The 23,303-nt window shown below is 31.0% G+C and overlaps 1 protein-coding gene across 1 annotated transcript; it reads right to left on the reverse strand.

The window, feature by feature from the left end:
• Positions 1 to 19,235: 19,235 nt before the first annotated feature.
• LOC111373959 lies at positions 19,236 to 19,835 on the reverse strand. Its single transcript, XM_022996563.1, has one exon. It carries the CDS (start codon positions 19,646 to 19,648, stop codon positions 19,442 to 19,444), a length of 207 nt encoding a protein of 68 aa, XP_022852331.1. The 5' UTR covers positions 19,649 to 19,835; the 3' UTR covers positions 19,236 to 19,441.
• Positions 19,836 to 23,303: the final 3,468 nt, after the last annotated feature.

The following is a 23,303-nucleotide window of genomic DNA, read 5'->3' on the forward strand; positions in this document are numbered from 1 at the left end:
AGGGTGACCATGGCAATACGACAGAAAGGTTGTTCACGATGGGTACAAGAATCGATACAGCTTTGTCAAGGATGGGAGGTCAATTATCCTTGTGCCATTAACACCGACAGAAGTGTATGAAGACCAAATTAAATTGAAAAATGAAGAAGAGAGGAGAGCTAGAGAAAAAAGAGGAAAAACAATGAAATAATGAGTAAGAGAGAAAATAGTGAGGGGGCGAGTCAAGAGAAAAAAAGAATGGAGCCCCAAGAGCGAAAAGAAAAAGAGTTTTCTGAGATGAGAAAAAAGTCAAAAGTGAATTTCTTTACAAAAGAGATTGAGCTGAGGAGAGCTACAGTCAAGAGGAGGGAAATGATTTTGTTGGCCTACAAAGAGTCACCCCTCATTTTTGAGGACTCTAACACATCCTTCCCCAATTTGGCTAAGTCTTTATTACAGGAGTTCAAGGATATATTTCCCGAAGACGTGCCTAGTGGGTTAAAATTGATTCAAGGTATTGAGCACAAGATCGACTTCATACCTAAAGCTATCATTCCAAACAGACCAACTTACCGAAGCAATCCTGAGGAGACAAATGAGCTTCGGAGAGAAGTTGAGGAGTTGATGAGCAAGAGTTATGTCAGGGAGAGCATGAGTCCATGTACTGTACCAGTTCTGTTAGTGCCAAAGAAAGATGGAACATGGAGGATGTGCGTGGATTACAGAGTCATTAATAACATAACAGTGAAGCATCGTCACCATATCTCTAGGTTAGATGATATGCTTGATGAATTATATGGTGCATGCATATTTAGTAAAATTGATCTTAACAGTGGTTACCACCAAATTCGAATGAGGGAAGGTGATGAGTGGAAAATTGCATTTAAGACCAAATGTATGAGTGGTTGGTAATGCCATTTGGACTCACGAATGCATCGAGCACTTTCATGCGTTTGATGAATCATGTTTTGTGTGCTTTTATAGAAAAATTTGTCGTGGTGTATTTTGATGATATTTTAGTGTATAGCAAAAACTTAAATGAGCATGTAAAGTATTTAAGAAAAGTGCTTTTGTTATTAATGAAAGAACAACTGTATGCTAATTTTAAGAAATGTATATTTTGCATGAAAAAGGTTGTCTTTCTAGGACTTGTGGTTAGTACCAATGGAGTAAAGGTCGATGAGAAAAAGATAAAAGCTATTAAGGAGTGGCCTACACTAAGTGTATAACCGAAGTAAGGCATTTTCATGGGTTGACTAGTTTCTATAGGCGATTTGTGAAAGATTTTAGCACAATTACCATACCACTCACTGAGGTAGTAAAGAAGAGCGTGGGTTTTCATTGGGGTAGTGAGCAGGAGCAGGCATTTATTACAATTAAAGATCAATTATGTAAAGCATCTATTTTTGTGTTACCTAATTTTGACAAAACGTTCGAGATTGAGTATGATGCCTTAGAAATAGGGATTGGAATAGTATTGATGCAGGACAGGAGGCTGATAGCTTATTTCAGTGAGAAGCTGAGTAGAGCTGCTCTTAACTACCCTACGTATGACAAGGTGTTGTACTCTCTTGTTTGAGCTTTAGAGATTTGGCAACATTACTTGTGGCCTAAGGAGTTTGTAATAGACACGCATCATGAGTCTCTCAAGCATTTGCAGGGTTAAGGAAAGCTGAACAAGAGGCATGCAACGTGAATGGAATTTATAGAAACATTTTCCTACGTCATTCTCTATAAGAAAGGTAAAGACAATGTAGTGGAAGATGCTGTGTCTCGCAGGTCTGTGTTGCTAACTTCTCTTAGTTCCAAATTACTTGGTTTCGAGCACATTAAAGATATGCATGTGAATGACATGATTTTTCTGATGTGTATAAATCATGTGATAAAGGGGTTATAGACAAGTTCTTCAAGCATGAGGGGTACTTGTTTTGTGAAAATAAATCGTTTGTTCCTGAGTTTTCGATGCGAGAATCGCTAGTAAGGAAGGCACATAGCGGTGGATTGATGTGACACTTTAAGGTTAAGAAAACTTTAGAAATGTTAGGGGAGCACTTTTATTGGCCTAAGATGAAAACCGACCTTACACGGATATATAGCCAATGCATAACTTGTAAGGGGGCTAAATCTAAGGTTTTACCTCAAGGGTTGTACACACCGTTACCTACTCCTAGTGAACCTTGGGTTGATATTTCAATGGATTTTGTTTTGGGTTTACCTAGGACTAAGAAAGGACGGGACTTTATTTTTGTAGTGGTAGATAGGTTTAGTAAGATGGCGCATTTCATAGCGCGTCATAAAACTGATGACACCACTCACATAGCAGATTTATTCTTTAAAGAGATAGTGTGTTTGCATGGGGTCCCTAGGGGTATCATATCAAGCAGGGATGTAAAATTTTTGAGTCATTTTTGGTGGGTTTTGTGGGGGGTAAATAAGGCACAAAATTGTTATTCCACAACATGTCACCCTCAAATCGATGGGCAAACTGAGGTAGTCAATAGGACCGTGACTCAATTATTACGCACTGTAATAGATAAAAACTGAAGAGTTTGGAGGAGTGTCTACCTTTTGTTGAATTTGCATATAATGGAGCTGTACACTCTGCTACTTCGTTTTTACCTTTTGAAATCATTTACGGGTTTAACCTACTAACTCCTTGGGATTTGTTACATTTACTTGTGAATGAACGAGGTAGCTTAGATGGTAAGAGAAAATCTGAGTTGGTAAAGTCACTCCATGAGAAGGTCAAGATGCAAATTGAAGAAAGGAGTAAGCTTATTGCATCAAAGGTGAACAGGGAAAGAAAATGCATGACATTTGAACTACGTGATTGGGTCTGGGTACATTTTAGAAAAGAGCATTTTCCAGAACTGAGAAAGTCTAAATTGCAGCGACGGGGAGATGGTCCATTTCAAGTCATCGAAAAGATCAACGATAATTCATACAAAGTTGATCGTCCAGTTGAGTATAATATTTCAGCTACATTTAATGTGTCTGATCTCTCTCTTTTTTATGTCGGTGCAGATTCGACGACGAATCCTTTTGAAGAGAGAGGGGATGATGTGATCCAAGATGCAGGAGTCACGAAGGCAAGTATGAATCAAGACCCGTTGGTTATCGAAAAAGGCCTGATGATGCGATCAAGCATGAAATGAGTTAAAGAGGCCATGGGGATGCTCGTCAAAGCCACTATTGATGGCACTATGTTCGGGATGCAAAATGGAGCAAGTTTCATGTTGGGTAGAAGGCTGAAGAGCATTGGATCAACGTGATAAAGGTGGACGATGTGGAAAATGAGCAGTGTGGATTAAAATGGGCATAACTTTTAGCTTGGGTGTCGGATTTTACTCCATGAGTATAATTAGGAATCATCACGAAAGCCATGCGACTGCATAGGCTATTACCGAAACAAAACTGAGTCTCACTATTTGTTATATGTGACTACGTTGATTTATACTATGCGACCGCAGGGTACAAATTTCTGGACGCATTTTCAACTTTTAGTAACTTATCCAGTTTCCATAAAATTTGATTCTAATGGGTTTGCAAGAAAAAGGTTGATGTGGCCATAAACGTCCATACATACCACACAAGGCTAGTAGTGAAGGGTTACACACAAAGACAAGGCGTTGACTTTGATGAAACATTTTCACCTACAACCATGCTAAAGTCCATTCGGATTTTGCTTGCAATAGCTGCATACCATGATTATGAGATATGGCAAATGGATGTCACAACTGCTTTCCTTAATGGAAACTTACAAGAGGAGGTGTACATGACACAGCCTGAAGGTTTTGAATCCAAAGGAGCCAACAAATTATGTAAGCTAAATCGATCCATTTATGAATTAAAGAAGCCTCTAGGAACTGGAATCTTCGTTTTGATGAGACAATCAAAGGGTTTGATTTTATCAAAAATGAAGATGAACCGTGTGTTTACAAGAAGACAAGTGGGAGCGCGGTCGTATTCCTAATATTATATGTCGATGACAAATTATTAATGGGGAACGACATCCCAGTGCTTCAATCGGTAAAATTATGGTTGTCAAAAAATTTCTCCATGAAAGATATGGGAGAGGCAGCGTATATCTTGGGAATCAAGATATATAGAGATAGATCTAAAAGATTACGAGGCCTATCCCAATCTTCGTACATAGATAAAATCTTGAGAAGATTTAATATGAAAGAGTCTAAAAGAGGTTTATGTCTCATGTCACATGGGATTTACCTCTCAAAAGATATGTTTCCTAAAACACATGATGAAAGGAGTTGCATGGATAAGATTCCTTATGCTTCGGCGATAGGATCTATCATGTATGCGATGCTATGTACGAGAAGAGATGTTTTATATGCTCTAAGTGGTACGAGCATGTTTCAAGCAAACCCTGGTGAGAAACAATGGATAGTGGTTAAGAACATTCTTAAGTACTTGAGAAGGACTAAAGATGTGTTCTTGATCTATGGAGGGAATGAACTGAAAATTCATGGGTATATTGATGCCAGCTTTCAAACTGAAAAAGATGATAGAAAGTCTCAATCAGGATATATGTTTACTCTCAACAATGGAGCGGTTAGTTGGAAAAGTTCCAAACAGGAGACAACCGCTGATTCAACGACGGAAGTCGAGTACATTGCTGCTTCTGAAGCAGCGACGAAAGCTGTATGGATCAAGAAGTTCATTAATGAACTTGGAGTCGTTCCTAACATTGTTGATCCCATACCTTTGTATTGTGATAACAATAGAGCCATCGCACAAGCGAAGGAACCCAGGTCTCATCAACGATCCAAACATGTGCTAAGGCGATATTATCTCATCAGGGAGATTATACAAAGAAATGAAGTAATGATAAAGCGAGTTCCCACAGATGACAATATTGCAGATCCACTGACAAAGTTGTTGTCACAACAGAAACATGATCGTCATGTGGACGCTTATGATATTAGATACATGAGTGATTGAATCTAGTGCAAGTGGGAGTTTGTAAGTGTTATGCCCTAGATCCAATCGATTTATGTTGTAAACACTTTTAATATGTTTAATGCATTTAATTTTGGCAAAATCTATTATTTATTTAAATTAATTTTGTGATAAGTAATATTAAATAATAGAGTCTGAAGATCCAAGTTTAAGTGATTTGTTAATCACAAGGAGTTGTGATTGTGAGATACAAATTACATATGATTAAATCTTGAATAATCCATGGTCGTAAGTAATAACGAGATACGGATATCGTTATTACGGATTGACTATCACGTGTGGCATTTCTTACTTGTAAAATAAGTAGCTGATCTCACAAGTTAAAGTGTGGTGACACTTAAATGAACACGTGGATGTTTTGTTATAGAATAAAACATTGGAGACCCGCTAAGAGATTCCACATAGATAACTATCTGAGTGTCAGTGGTTAATCTCTAACGTTCGGTAGTGGAATTTGTCCTGTGACCTGAGGTCATCATAGTGCTTTGTATGAGGATAGTCATGCTTTGACGGTGTTGAATGTTGCTCTACCAAGAGCCACTAATACGACATTGTTCGGGTATGTGAAGAACCATATGAAAGTTGTGAATGACCAATAGAGGATTCATCACTCTTAGATAGTAAGAGATTATGATCTGCATTTCGTTCAATTAAGTTAATAACGAAATCCTTGGCCAAGGCATATACATAAGTCGAAAAGGAGTTTTCAACTCATATTGACTTAAGAATGAAAGATATCATCGATAGTCGAGATTGACACACTTCCATATCTCGTAGTTGATCGGATCATATTGACGAAAGGATTATAGTTTCATGGTAAACGAACAGTTTTGGTTTTGTCATACCACATGACATTTCCCGTCACATGTGTTGCCGTGATACATTGCTAGATGTCAATCTGGGACGACGAGTGTGAATTTGTGATAAATTAAAAGAGTGTTTAATTTATCAATTTTGATTAGATCAAAATAATATTTCACGTCGTTAGGTATCGTGGTCGGGAACCTAATGGGTCGCACACAAAAGAGAATTGGAAGATTGCAAATTGGATTAGTTATTTATAACCCCAAATTAATTAATTAAAGGACCTAATTTAATTAAATGGATTAATTAATTAAAGGACCGGACCGGGCCGAGCCCGTTTGGGCTTATATAGATACATGGCTAGGGTTTAAGGTCCATGTTGTTTTTCATAATTCTTGCTGGCACAAGTGGAAAAAACCGAGCAGTAGCAGTCTATTCTCTATGTGGATTTCATTGGAGGCTGGACAATTGGACAGCTGTGGGAGGCAGATTCAAGTTGCTGGAAAAGGGATAACGCAAATGAGTTTGCAAAATCAAGAAAAAGGTATAATTCTCATCACAGTTCTTATCTAAATACAAAGATGAATCCTAGTGGGAATTGAAACTGTTTTATTTTCGCTGCACATGTTTAAGTAAATTCCCAACAGTACCAACTAAGAGACATTAATTTTTCTAGATGTGCCGGTTTCCAGTAATATTAAATAGCAAAATCAGTTTATATAGAAGTGCCAACATTCTGGTAAAAATATTCGGAATGTAGGCAAAAAAGGTAATTGATGTTTCTCCCGAACAATATAAATTCTTACAATTTCTAATGGAAGATGATAATAACATCATTTCTACTTATCATCATCATCATCTTTAATACTTGCAAATGTAACTCCATTAATCGTTCCTAGATATCCTAAATGCTTCAAAGAATTCATGCACTAAACATTCTTATGAAAGCAATCCCAATTCACAATTACATAAGTGATCTCCTATTCAGAGTACCATTACACCACACTTAGTTTGTTTATGTAAGCTATATGGATAATTAAAACTTTAACTAATCATAAACAATTCTTAGATAGCACATTTCTTATCATAAAATGGATATGAGTTATATTTCAAGTGCTCATTGATTTTTTATAACTTGGTTATCCCATTGAACTAACATCTTGGGATTTTCAATCAACACTGTTGGGTTATCATTATTAAAAGAGAAAATTGCAGCATAGCCCCCAAACCTTTAAAATAATAGCAGACTTTCCCCAAACCTTTAATTTGTTGCAACCGTCACCCCCAAACCTTTAAAAACGTTGCAGCAGAGGCCCTTTTTGACGATTTTCATCCAAATATCTGTTAGTTGACTAAGAAATTGACTTTGACCATATTTTTAATATTTTTGAAAGAGTAACATAGTAAATTTCCATTTATTACATTAAAATATGTTAGAAATTAAATTTTAAAAAATAAGAATAAGAAAAAAAAAATCATTGTCTTCTTCCCAAATGAGCCACAGCATCCATGAATCTCTTCTGCAGTTGAGGAATCCAAAAAAGTCGTGGCTGCTTTAGGGTCCGAGCCAGCTCCTTCGACCCCAATCCACCTCTGACACTGGCTACTACACCATCACCACCCCTTCTCGACCCAATCAACTCAACTGGGTTGATTTCTGTGGAAGAGTTAGGTTGAGAAGAGTACGATGTGGTCTGTGATAGTGGCGGAGTGCTCTGATGGGTGTGATTTGGTAGTGGGTTTCGAATATGAAAGACTAGTGCAAGCTTAGGGGTTATAGGGTTTGTGATAAAGGCATCAACTCTATGATGGCAATTCCTCTTCCCATTTTGCAAACCAATTCGAATGCCCCTCTCCCCCCGCATTTTCCACTTAATTTTTTTTTAAATAGACAGTTTATTGGGAATCAAACTATATGTGTTGATTTGTTTTTGAAGATTTTGCCAAGATAAATATAAAAATTCAAAGTGGGAAGCAAAACCATAAATTAAATGAATTTGCAGAGAAATTTTTCAAGAGAAATTTCTTTTTTCTCCCTCTATCAAGAAAGACGGTGGTGGCGACGCTGGTGGTCGATTATTGAAGTTGGATTCGAGGTGGGGGTAGGGGTGGAGGTTGGGTGTGGTGGGTTTTGGGAAGAAGACGATGGTTTTTTTGTTTCTTATTCCTATTTTTTTTATTTAATTTCTAACGTATTTAATGTAATAAATAGAAATTTACCATTTTACCCTTTCAAAAATATTAAATATGGTCAAAGTCAATTTTTTAGTCAACTAACAGATATTTGGATGAGAACTGTTAAAAATTTCATTTCTTCTTGTGTGGTCTCCTCCGTGCACGGAATCCTCTTTCTTTTTTTCTTCTTTTTTAAATAAAAGTTAATACCTCTTTATACTATATAAACTAACTACAATGATATATATATTTTTAATTTTTAAATTTTTAATTTTTTTACAACTTGAAGCAAACTTTTTACTATGTAAAGAAATATACTTAAAACTTTGAGTTAATATTTAATCTAAAGTAATATTTAGATAAATTTAATTTAAAAAATTCAATATTACTAAAAATATTACTATAAAATTAAATATTGTCTGAAATTATTAGATATATCCAACTACGATGATATAGTTTTTTTTTTAGTTTTCTATATCTATAATAATGAAAAAAATTAAAATCCATGCACTCTATACACACAAGAACACGTCGTTTTTGCTCCCCACTTAGAAAAAAATGAAATTTTAAATAATTGAAAAAAAAGTTACGCCATACTGAATAATTTTTTTGAGTAAAATGATGTATTGAGAAAAATGTTGCGAAAAAATAATAAATAGTAATAAAAAATTGATTTTTTTAAGAAAAAAATGACTTATACGCATTTTTTTAACACATACATTTAATATCCGTTCAACTATTTTCGATATTTATTTACATCATTAAATGTCTCTACGATATAGTTCGCAAAATGAGTTTCGAGATAATGTAAAACATTTATGATTCGTACAATTGTCGACGAATTTTTAAAGTTAGCTTGTTATCGAAAATTTTGAAATAATAATAAAATAATTGATTTTTTTAAGAAAAACGATTTATGCGTATTTTTTAACACATACGTTTAATGTCCATTTAACTATTTTTTATTTTTTTAAAATATTTGTGTTGTTTACATTATAAATTTTTTTTCAATTTAAAATTCTTTTCTCTTAATAATTCCAAACAGAAACTTAGATTTGAGAAAAAAAATTCTGTAGTTTTACGTCATAAATAATAGTTTTGTCAATTTAAAATTCTTTTTAAATTTTTTCTTCAAATTTTTTATTATTAATCAGTATTTTTTAATAGTTTGAGATAAAATTTAATTTTCTAGTAATAATTCAATATATAAAATGATGAAAAAATATATATTCACTCCGTGCATGGAGAAAAAAATTTCCGTCATACCATATAATTTTTTTGAGCAAAATGATGCATTGAGAAAATTGTTACAAAAAAAGAATAAATAGTAATAAAATAATTGATTTTTTTTAAAAAAAAACGACGTATACGCATTTTTAACACATACGTTTAATCTCCGTTTAACTATTTTAGATATTTATTTAGATCATCTGATATCTCTACGATATAGTTCTCAAAATGAATTTCAAGAGAATGTAAAAAATTTATCAATTCGACTATCGTACAATCGTCGACAAATTTTTAAAGTTGGCTTGTTATCGAAAATTTCGAAATAGTAATAAAATAATTGATTTTTTTAAGAAAAACGACTTATGAGTATTTTTCAACACATACGTTTAATGTCCGTTTAACTATTTTCGATATCTATTTAGATCATTCGATATCTCTACGATATAGTTCTCAAAATGAGTTTCGAGAGAATGTAAAACATTTATCGATTCGACTATCATACAATTTTCGATGAATTTTTAAAGTTAGCTTGTTATCGAAAATTTCGAAATAAAGTTTGAAAATGCCTACTTTGACGTCCCATAACATTTGCTACGATTGACCGTTTCACGCACCGTTAACGACGTGCAATACTATGTTGCGAGTACTTCAAAACGATATTAAGAATGTAAGATTTCGACTTCGTTTGATATCCCGTAATGAGCCTGAAAATGAACACAAAAATATAAGTAAAAAAAAATTCATGGTTGCCGTGCACGGAGCCTTTGGGTCTCCGTGCACGAAGTATCCGCACGGAGAGATTTTTTTTTTTTTTTTTTTTTGCTTTGTAGTTTTACGTTATAATTTTTTTATTTAAAATTCTCTTTAATTCTTTTCTCTTCAATTTTTTTACCTACAAGTAATATGTCGTAAAAAAATTTATGTCGCATATTATCTCTATCTTTTTTTTTTAATTATACAAAAGTGATTTTTTTCTTATATCTCTACTATATATATCTATATCAGAGTACAGGAGGAATGGAAATTGCGTGTTGCAGTAAATTTGGAAGTAGTGTATAATAAAATAAAATATATATCATGCAAACAGCATCGTTTTTGGGCCCCCCCCCCCAAAAAAAACAAAACAAAACAAAAATGATATAGTAAAAATGGATCAAAACACTGTTACTTTCTACAGTGCCCTCACATTCCCCTTTTTTATATAGTAGGGAAATACTCTATTTTTAAAAAATGTAGGGGTATTTAGCACCACATGACATATAAAAAGTAAGAATATGAGTCACATGTAAAATGACATATCAATAAACATTACTTGTATTAGATAGCATTCATGTTTTAACACACACGGTCTTCTTTTCCTTCAAATTCAGAAAATATTCCTCTTCAAAATCATTTTCTCCTTAAAAATTCAACTTTTCTTTTTAAATTTAAGGCCATCTCTTCTCCGTAATTGATCTCCGATGCACCCAAAGTTTTAACATTTTTCACAACTAGCAACTAGTCGAAAACAATTACTGAGCCATTTATTTATTAGACACATATTATAACACACGGAATTTTTTTAAATTCATATCTTATTTAGAGTCCAATAATTAGAGTTTGATAAAAAGCGATGTAGTATATCGATATTGGACTCATTTTAAAGCTTATAATTAGTAAGAACTATTCGAATCGAGAAAAAGTCTATTTGGATAAACCAGTACCAAAATATTGCAGTTTGAAGAAATCTTAAAATATAACTTATCAACTTATAAAAATGTGGATGGAAATGAGCTGCTGACACTGTTTTACTTATTTGCATAACGACATTGAAATCGTTCCGGAAATATAAAACGACTTCGATATCGTTTCAACATCAAATACACTCTGCTTAACTGATTTGTATGACGACATTGAACTCGTTCCTAAAATACTAAAAACGGTGTATATGTCATTTTCGATAACAAATACACATTGCTTTACTGTTTAATAGGTTTAGGTGCATGCCATGGAATAAGTAAACAACATTTATGTTATTTCAATACAATTTTCGACGACAATGATATCGTTCCCATTCAAATCATAACTATAATGTCATACATATCGTTTCAGGAATGGTTACACTAGAACGTTATAACTACGATATTAAATGTAATTGAAATTTACATATTTTCGTGACTTTTTATAATTTTCAAGTTTATGTATTGTACATATTCAGAATATGAACATTGCGCATATTCATGTAACGATATACACTTCGTTCCGGTGACACATAAAGTAGTTGATGTCGTTCTAGTATGAAATGCTCTTATTCTAATAACGACTTTGAAATTTTCCTCGAGGCACAAAATAATAACTGGAACGACTTATGTATAGTTTCTTTTCAAATTTAACGAGTTTGAAATATTTACAGTTCAAATAATAATTAGAACGACATATGATGATCGAAAGAAGGCATCAAGTGAATTGATAGCACTCGAATGACTCAGAAAAAGCTGATGGAGATACCATCTTTCTTTCTATTGAATGAGATCGAACTTACTTAATGACTTATTTTGTCATCCTATGTATGATAAATTTATGTTAGATGACTGTGGACGATCGAATCATTGTTTTTATAATTATCATTTTATATAAAGTAAGACGATATATATATATATATATCGTTTTAGTTATGATTTAAGTTAAAACGATATCAATATCGTCAAACTTGTATTGAAATGATAATGATGTCATTATGTATCAAAATCACAAATAAAGTAACGAAATTCATATCATTTTAGTATAAATTTGACGAGTTTAAAATCGTTTCAGTTCAAATAATGACTATAACGACATAGATATCATTTATTTTCTTATAAAACTTTAATTATATTGTTTTGATTAAAAATAACGATTCAACCATCCATTACCACTCAACACATCTTTAACACACCTAGGACGATCGAAAGAGGTTATCAAGTGAGTCGATGCTATTTGAATGGTTTAGAAAGAACGAACGAAGATACTTCTTTCGGTCAGAATAGTTTGAATATTGCATACAATCGTGGGAACAGAAATATTCTCATAATTTCTTTTGAGTGAGATCGAACCCACTTGATTACCTATTTTACACATCTTACATATGTCAGATGCATATTTGGTGGTTGTGGATGATCGAATCGTTGTTTTTAACAGAAACGATATAACTATCGTTTTATTTTAACTGCAACGATATGTATGCAATTTCAGTTATGATTAAGCTAAAATGATATTAATATCGTCAAATTTGTATTGAAACGATAATGATGTCATTATATATCAAACTCAAGAATAAAATAACGACATTTATATCGTTTTATTACAAATTTGACAAATTTAAAATCGTTCCAATTCAAATAATAACTATAACGACATAGATATCGTTTCTTTTTATATAAAACGTTAATTATATCGTTTTGACTAAAAATAATGATTCAACCGTCCACAACCACTCAACATATCTTTAACATACCTAAGATGGTCGAAAGAGATCATCAAGTGGGATGATGCCATTCGAATGGTTTAAAAATAATGAACGAAGATACTTTTTTCTGTCAAAATAGTTTGAATGTTGTATACAATCATGAGAATAGAAATATTTCCATAGATTCTTTTGAGTGAAATCGAACCCACTTGATTACCTATTTTGAGTATTCTGCATATGTCAGATGCATGTCTGGTGGTTGTGGACGGTTGAATCATTATTTTAGTTAAAACAATATAATTGTCGTTTTATTTTAACTGCGACGCTATTTATGTAGTTTTAATTATGATTTAAGCTAAAACGATATGAACGTCATCAAACTTGTATTGAAACGATAATGATGTCGTTATGTATCAAACTCACAAATAAAGTAACGACATTCATATCCTTTTATTACAAGTTTGAAATCGTTCTAATTTAAATCACAAGTATAACGACATAGATATCGTTTCTTTCATATAAAACGATAATTATATCATTCTGGCTAAAAATAACGATTCGACCGTCTACAACCACCCATCATGTCTTCAACATACGTAGGACGATCGGAAGAGGTCATCAAGTGGGTTGTACCACTCGAATGACTTAAAAAAAACCGCGAACGAAGATACTTGTTTCTGTAGGAATAGTTCAATGTTGTATATAATCGTGGGAGCAAAAATATTCCCATAATTTCTTTTGAGTGAGATTAAATCCACTTGATGACCTATTTCAATCATTCCATATATGTCGAATACATGTCAGGTGATCGTGGACCGTCGAATCGTTGTTTTTAGTGGAAACGATATACATATCTTTTTATATAAACTTAAACGATATATACGTTGTTTTATTTATGATTTAAACTGAAACGATATCGATATTGTCAAAATTGTATTGAAACGATAATTATATCATTATGTAACAAATTACAAAATAACATTATGATGTCCATATTATTTTAGTACAAATTTGATATGTTTGAAATCGTTCAAATTCGAATGAAAAATACAACATAAATATATAATGATATCAATATCATTACCGCTTGAGAGCAAATGATCCCTTAAAAGCGAGTGCAACGACTCCTTATTTCGCATGCGCTATGTAAGTTTTTTATATAATGACATCATTGTCATATTATTGGTCTATAATGACTGCAATGTCATTATGAAAATCAATAAAGTGGCGTATTTTTATACTAGAACAACATCACTTTCATTTTGTGTCTCCGAACGATTTCAATATTTTTATGTAAAATAGTGCAATTTTTGTATTGAAACAACATCAATATCATTTTATTTTTCAGAAACAATTTCAACGTCGTTATATGAATCTATGCATTTTTCATATTGGAACAACATATGCGTCAACTATAACGGTATAAAAGTTGTTTGCCTGTAATGTGAAAAAATACAACAATGTAAAAAGACTTTAACTTTATTCTAATAGCATAAAAACGAGAATAGCACAACGACTACAAAATCTAATAAATCATTTTGTGCTTCCAATAAGTACAAAATAATAAAATTACAATTCACGACAATAGCCCCAACTTTAAATTTTAATACCAGCTATTTGACATCTACAAGTGGAGCTAACATGACTAATTTTTTTTTTACAGTTGAAGCCTTAGACATTATAGGGACAAAAGTTGACATCTCCATTTGGTACAGCATTGTATCGACCTTTAACATCTCTCTAACTTTATACAAACTTACATAAGAAATTATTTTTAAAACAAGAATGACAGATATTTCCCCTTTGCCATTCATTGTATTTTTTCATTTTCAAACTAATTGCTCATGTTCAGCTAGATAACAAATTGAATCTATAATATATCCATGATAGCCATAATTGCAATTAACATAAAAATTGTAGATTTTTTTTTTATCAAATATCAAACTTCGTACATTATTGATAACGAGATTTATGTCGTTATGGTTTGTAGAAAACGACATGTAAAACATTCTGGACGGAAAAAATGAAATACATGTTTCATAGTAGAACAACAAATAGAATAACCAAACATGTGTTTTCCTAAATATTCACTTAAAAAAATAAGAGCTAATGAGAAATTGAGAAAGAAACCCATATCAAAGCTATAATTCGATGATATAAAAAAACAAAAATCAAAAATCAAAGCCATTACTAACAAATAAACACCACAAACATGAATCACAACATGTGGTTCAGAAAAATTCAGAAACTTAGCCAAAATATTGAAATTTAACATTACATTCTCTTCTTCTTCAAATACCCATCAAGAATATTATAAACTTTCATTACTTACTTCAACCAAGTGAGTGTTTAAGAGAATGACAATAATATATTTTGAGATTTCATGAAAAAAAGATGATAAAAAAGAAAAAGAATAGCAAAAAAATGACCTATCAAATTGTGAAAAGAAGGAAATCAAAATTGAATTAGGGCTAAATGAAAATTGAAAGGAAAATTAGGGCATTATGTCTTTTACATACAAGGATATTTTAGTAATTTCAAAATTGCATTTCCCTTTTCTTTGTATCCTAAGGCTATCTAAATAAAAAAAATAGTTCATAGCCTTTTTTTAAAAATAAAAAAAAAATTTGTTTGACTGAACCTCTTAAATGAATCCCCCCAAAACAAAATATTGGACTTGCTCAGCTGTGAAATAAAAAAGAAAGAGATTTCTCACACACACACATATATATAAAGACAATATTTTGCTATGTTCAATTGTCTGTAGCTATGGATGTCAATTGGGCCGAGCCAGCTCGCCTCGTGAAAAAGAGGCTCGTGGACGGCTTGGGCTCGTTTCACGAGCTGGAGCACGAGCCAAGCGGGCCTCGTCGACGAGCCGCTCGTGGGCGCCACGAGGAGCCCGTGACCAAAACGGTCACTTTGTGGAGCCCATGACCAAAACGGTCACAAAAGTGACCGTTTTGGCCACTTTTCAGTGACCGTTATGGTCACTGAACTTCTCTTCAGTTACCATTTGATCACTGAACTTTTATTTTATTTTATTCCCCCCCCCACCCTTTTTTTTTACTATAAATACCCCCTTCCCCCAAAGATTTTTTTTCATATCAATTGCTCTTCTAAGATTACAACCCTCTCAACTCTCTTTTATTATATCAATTATTGAGTTTTTACTTTCTTGTGCTGCAAAATATACAATATCAATTCAATTTTTACAGTTTATTAGTTACAATTTCAATTCATCCAATTCTCAATTCTCACAATGTCACTACATTTATATTCATTTAGTCAAGTTTCTTCATAAACAATCATAGAAATGGATCAACGTTCATTTGTTGAGAGCTTGTTCGATACAGGATGTGAGACACTTCCACATCATGAAGAATCGCCTAGGACGCCGCAAAGTCAATTTTCAAATGAATTTGTCGGTCTAAATGACATACCGATACCTGAAGATGTTCACATTCATAGTCAGGGAAGCCACACTCCAATTTATTTGGATGATATTAACGTTCCTGAAGCGAAACATGAAGATGAAGATCAGCAATTAAATATCCCAAATGCGAGGGGAAAGCGAAAGACCAAAAAAAGCAACATGTTGAGATCACTTTAAGTTGATTTCAACGGAAAAAGTCGTTGATGGCCTTGCAAAATCTAAAGCAGTATGTAAATACTGCCAACAAAGATTGACATGGCAAAAAAGAATTGGTACCACTCATCTCAACCGCCACTACAAATCATGTGCAGCCAGACATGGACTTCTTCCAGCTGGTCAAACACAATTACAATTTGATAGTCCAAGCGCCAGTTCTACAACTTCACCCCTATTCACGTGGGTTTATTCGGAGGACGAGACTCGAACTGGAATGGTGAAATTTGTTGCCACCACTGAGTTGCCTCTGGCTATTGCAGACAACCAACACTTCGTCTCGTTCGTGAAAGAATATCTACAACCGAGGTACGTTGGGGTAAGTCGAAACACTCTTCGTGCCGATACAATAAATTATTTCAATAATTCAAAACAACAATTAATTATGAATTTGCAACAAAATGAGAGTGTTATATCCTTAACTTCTGATATATGGGAAGGGGTTAATAAAAGAGCATATATAGCTGCAACCGCACACTATATAGACCCACTTTGGTGCATGCATAAGAAAATTATTGCTTTTAGAATTATTGAATTTCCTCACAATGCTAATAATATAAATAATGCTATTATCAGTATTGTTAGAGAATATCATTGTGAGAGTAAAATTCGATCTTTTACTTTTGATAATAGCATTATTATCAAAATATATTAGCAGTCATATCTTGAATTTAATTGTGCAAGATGGTTTAAAATATATAAAGGATGAACTTCAAAGGATTAGGAATGCATTAATATATATTACGATCTCTCCTACTAGAAAACAAGCATTTGAAGATTTTTGTGTCGAACTAGGGGTGATGACTGCTAAAACATTTGTTAGCGACGTAGGTCATAGATGGAACTCTACGTACTTGCTATTAAAATCATGGGAAGGTTTCAAAAATTTAATAACTGACTTTTATAACAATAGACATGTTAGAAGTGATGATGATGGTATGTTAAATGAATCCGATTGAATTTTAGCTTTGAAAGTTAAACGATTTTTGACATCTTTTTATGAAACCACAAAGATTTTATCCGGCGTTTATTATCCCACAAGCTGTATGGTGCTTGAACGCCTTTATATAATTGCAAGAACATTCCATAAATATAAAAATGATCATACTTTTAGCAAAATTTTAATTGTTATGGAATTAAAGTTTAGAAAATATTGGGAAGAACTGCCTATGTTATTTCCTTTAGCATGCACAATGGACCCTCGATATAATATTTCGGGAACTAAATATGTAATTGATCAAATCAATAAAGCTTTAATACTTGATACACCTATCACTTATAAGAATTTAGAGCAAACATTATGTGGAATGTATGATTTATATGCAGAAAGAATGGGTGCAAATGTTAGTCGGGTACCCTCTGCTGCACCTACTCCTTCTGCTGAAACTGAAGAAGATGATGTGGAAATAATGAATTTATTTCAAGGCATTAATACATTTAGATATGATGTAAATGCAATGTGTTCATCTAGTGCCATGTCGTCTATATCTGCATCTCATCAAACATCGGCCGAAACTCAAAATGTGATGCCTGCCAAATTAATTGATTATTTCAATCATAATATGCCAACAGACAGAACAATTAAAAAAACTTCAGAAGAAATAATTGAATTCTGGCGAAAGTATGAAAGACGTTGGCCAATTGTTTCTACAATTGCGAAAAATCTATTGACACCTCCGGTTAGCACTGTTGCTTCAGAGTCTGCTTTTAGTGCAGGTAAAAAGGTTTTGACCAATGTTAGGAACCGACTGAAAGAAGATGTTTTGGAAACATTAATATGTGTGAAGGATTAGCAGGACACTCATTTTCGACTACAAAATAAATATGCTGAAATTGCATGTTGTCAGATAAGTGATATTTGATTTAATTATATTAATCAAATTTTTTTATTTTTTAATTGTTAAATTTAATTTTCTTTAAAAAATTGTACACGTTACAACAAGTTATTCGTGTATAATTTTTAACTCCGCCTACTTAAAATTGATGTAACCAGTCACAAACCCGAATAAAGGAGGAGAGTTAAAAAGAAATCAAAAAAATATATTTTTTGTAAATATATTTCAAAAAATAATTTGTTTTCATTATATAAATATTTTATACTGTATAAAAAGTATTACAAATTACAATATGATATAAATAAAAAAATAAAAACTTGTTTTCGTTAAATTATCTGTATTTTTTAACACTTTTTATTTTTAAAACTCTATTCTTTATTAACTTTAAAAAGAAATTAAAAATATATATTTTTTGTAAATGTATTTCAAAAAATAATTCGTTTTCATTATATAAATATTTTATACTTTATAAAAAGTATTACAAATTACAATATGATATAAATAAAAAAAATAAAAACTTGTTTTCATTAAATTATTTGTATTTTTTAACACTTTTTATTTTTTAAACTTTTTATTCTATTCTTTATTTAAAAAAAAAAAAAAAGGGGACCCCACGAGCCGAAGCAACGAACCATGAGCTCGGCTTCAATGAGCCACAAGCACGAGCCGAGCTCGTGGCACTAAGGGCCGAGCCTTTCGTCTGTACAAGTCAAACTCATTCAGTCATTCTATAATATATTTCTCCTCTGACCAGCCTTGGCTCCATGAATAGCATCTGATCTCGTAATAATTGTAAAGAAATTTTATAAACCATTCTAAAATTAAAAAATTAGAAACTCATAATGAAGAAATTTTCTTGTCTGCAAGAGTATTTAGTGGTTTCTTGCAAATACTAAAATTCATATACCTTTAACAAATTTTCAATGGTTGACACCATTGTTTAAGAACATCCACTTTTTCAAGTCAAAAATTTCCTCCCAAAAAGGGGAATTGAAGAGGATAAAATGAAGAGAAAAAAATTGTGAAAAGTAGAAATACCCTTTTCTTCATATTCAAAAAAGAAAAGGAAAAAAGAAAAAAAGTCTTAAAAGCAACAATGATGGTAGATGATGGACTAAAAATATATCATATTAGAAAATCAAAAGACGACAATCCATCAGAATTGATAAAAAGATAAAGCGAAACTCCTCGATCCGCTTTCTTCATTCCAAGTGCATGAAAAACAACACACATACATACCTTAACTGAATAAAAGATTTACTTATTACTATCTGTCAATCTCATTCTACTTTCCGGGATCATTCTTGACAATATTACAACAAATAAATTTTCATAGTACTGTCTAACCTATTTTACCAGAAACGACATCTAGGCAAAGAGATGTATATTAAGAATCACAAGGAACAGAATAAGGAGCAAACCAAAGATAACGGTGTGCAGCAACATGGAGGGTATACTAGTCTTCATATTCAAAAAATCGACCGGCCTATGCTTCCCGGGAAGCTGGAAGAGCAATCCAGGACAGAGGAAAGCAAAAAGTGCTGTTCCGATGAGCGGGGCTGCCCAATCGTTCATTCTCTTAAGCTTCTACTTGACCTTCTTCTAACTGGGAAAAGAAGAAAAGTGTAGAGGACAAAGCTGATAAAAAAGGGGTTTTGTTAATTGGATGCTAAATAGTATTATAACTTCAAATTGGTGTAGATGGTGAGATTGAGAATCCCATAAAGTAAAGATGATGATAAATTATTATAGTCCTATGCTTTAACTCTTTCCTGTTTATTATTTGCTATGTGTTGGATAAGACAATACATAGTTGGTGGGGAAATACATGAAATTGACCCAAATAGGAGAGGTCATTTTCCATAATGACCCTTGACTTTTCCAAACATTTAAAACTACCTAAAATACCCTTAAACAAATATTAAAAACAACCTACTTCATAATAAAAATTTTCTGTTTAAGTCTTTAAAAATTAACAAGTAATTTTTTTAAAAAAATTGAAAAAATTATTAATGAATAATTATAAAATGGAAAAATCCAAATATAAGAGAGGACCATATAATATAAAAAAGGTTGTTAAAAATAAAAAAGAAATTAAGTTTGAAAAGGAAATTGATAAAATAGGATGTCAAGAACAATTATATGCATCACAAGAAATATTAAAATGTTTCAAAGAAAACTTATTAGAAAATTTTGCTAAAGGAATTGTACGATCAATAATCATAAAAGATAAACAAGATATCATAGATAAATTAGAAAAAAGGAAGAAAAATATCTCAAAATACGATATACCCTTTAGAACAGACATAGATATGATAACAGATATTGATATTATAAATTCTCAGACATTACTAGACTTTGAAGAATTACTTAAAAATTTATGAGAAGAGCAATAAAAAATAGATTACCACAAACATAAAAAAAAATTAGTTTTTAACCTTACATTAAGATTTTATATACGCTTAATAACAAATAAATTAACTAAAACAAAAATAAAATAATTTTTAGAATATTAGAATATTAGATTTGTGATTATTAGATTATTAGATTTTTGTTCGTTTATAGTAGCACCCCTCCCGTTGGTATCAGAGCCAGAGAGATCATGAGAAAATATATAAAAATAAATTCCCTAAGAGATATTGAAAATAAATAAAATTTATGATTTTAGAAATTATTGAAACTTATAAAAATAGACTAAGGTATCAGGTAAAACATAGCTCTAATATAGAAGGCTATATAGAAGAAAATAATATAGTTGGAACATATAGTAAAGACATAAAAGAAGTATTAGAAATTTTTAGAGCAATTAAAAATTTACCTTTAGAACTAAAAGAAAAAATAATTAAAAAGATATTATTTGAAGAATATAAGCATATATATATATTAGGAAAAATTCAGAGCGAAATAGATTTCATATTAATTTGAAAAAAATATATATATTTTGGAAATCATAAAAATAAATCATTATTATCAATGTATTGAAGAAAAAAGATGTTATATATTTTTCAACCCTATCCCTAATAAATTAAAAATAATAACATTACATATAACTAGAAATTTACCTAGAGAAATAAAGGAACAAATATTACATAAATTAATTGTAAGAGTTATCAAAGATAGACGTACATATGAAATAATTATCGAAATATTTGAAAATGAATTATACCATAGAGAAATATTTGAATCATCATAAAAGTATAATAAAAGAAACTAAAAATATTTTAGAAAGAAAGTTAAGAAGAATACGATTAATAAATAATAAAATTTTAGATGAATTATTAATACCTGGAGATATAACTAAAACTCAAGAAAAGCAAATATTAAAATTAAAACAAGAAAGGTATAAAGAAAAAGCAAGATATTATGAAAAATTAAAAGAACTAACAAATATTGAAGTGATAAAACAAAAGTATGATAAAATGATAAGAGATTGTAAAAACGCTGAGTATATAAAATTTTATTATTCTCAATCAAAAAATCGATAAAAGAAAATGTCAATCAGTGATCATATGGAAGAATTAAGACATTTAATAAGAACACTAATAAATGATGTACAAGAAATAAAGAATGAAATAAAAGAAGCAAGAAATGATATAAATATATTGAAACTTGAAGTCAGAAAATTAAAAGAAAATGAAGAAAAAAATAATAGAATAGATAAAAAATTTATAGAAAAAGAAATAACCAGAATAGGGAAAAAACATATTGAAAGAAAAAATATAATAATAGAAACAGGAAGCATGGATGATGAGTTTAGAAAAAATATATTACCTAAAATAATAGAAGAAGAGGAATCTAGAAAAAAAAATGTTAGGTAAACAAAAAATTGAAGAAAATCAAGACAAAGAAGATGAATGAAGAATTAGATCTACTTATAGATAATTTTGATCATTTAAGCTTAGAAAGTATAGATGATGAATACTAAATCTTAATGAATACTGGAGGAAGACCTAATCCCGTAAGAACCTCTAAACAAGAATCAATAAATCCATATGAAAGTTATGCTCCGATATATAATAAACCATATAGACAATTTTATGATAAAATAAGAGATAAACAACCGTTCAAATGAAATAAATATAGTAATAGATTTGAATTAAATAATAATTATGATAAACCTGTTAATCATGGAGGAAAAAAATTAGACTTAGATTGCAAAATAGATACTAAGAAAGCCTTAATAACTTGGATAGACTTAATGATATTATTCATTTTATATAATAAAGATGATACATGGGAAAATACTGAAAGGAGAATAGATTTTTTAATTGCATCTTTTGAAGGAAATGTTAAAAATTGGTGGGAAGGAATTAGTAGTGATACAAAATCATTAATAAAAAAAATGTACAAACAGAAATAATAAAGTCAGATAAACTAGGAATAGAAAGATTAGTAGAATATATTGCAGATGAATTCTTAGGAGAAAATTGGTTAAGAAACTATGAAGAAGAAGCAATACGAGAAAAAGATAATGCAAGAATTAAGTTAATTAATTTAACAATTTGTGATATGTGTAAAATTAAAAAATATACTTGTGAATTCAAAGAATACTATTATACTCAATTTTATAGTAATGAGAATCAAGAAGTATATCAAGATATGTATTATAATAAATTACCAGATTCATGAGGAATATATTTTAAAATAGAATTTGAAAAATATAGGAATACCTAGAACATTAGGATCAAGAATAAAATTCTTGTTTGAAAGACTTGCACATATATATGTCAACAAAGACAATTACTGAAAAAAATCAGGAAAATTAACTAGAATATGTTGTGAAGATATGGAAAAACCTACAAGATGGGGATGTAATTTTGAAAAAAGAAATAAAAGAAAATATAAAAACAGAAAGTTTAAAAAATACAGAAACTTTAGGAAAAAAAATACATAAAATCTAGAAGGAAATATTCTAAAAAGAAAAATAATATACAGAAAAATAAAACTTATAAGAAAGATAAAAAAACAATGTAAGTGTTGGAATTGTAGAGAAATAGGCCATATAAGTCCTGACTGCACAAAAAAAATTGAGAATATTACAAAAGGATTATTTTGAAATAGAAAGTGAATTAAGTGAAATATCTAATATTGAACACTATAATAATCAGGAAGTATTTATAAGTGAAGCAAATTCAGAAGATTATGGATCAAAATCTGAATAGAGAAATTGAAGAAATAGAAAATAATAACATAGAAATCCAAGAATATGAGGGAATAGAAGGTTATGGAT

This window comes from Olea europaea, unplaced genomic scaffold (genome assembly GCF_002742605.1).
Source record: "Olea europaea var. sylvestris unplaced genomic scaffold, O_europaea_v1 scaffold1185, whole genome shotgun sequence".
Lineage (NCBI taxonomy): Eukaryota > Viridiplantae > Streptophyta > Magnoliopsida > Lamiales > Oleaceae > Olea > Olea europaea.

Bases quoted from the DNA above. Each gene is read 5' to 3' on its own strand.
- LOC111373959 (XM_022996563.1), bottom strand. From the start codon at position 19,648: ATGAACGATTGGGCAGCCCCGCTCATCGGAACAGCACTTTTTGCTTTC.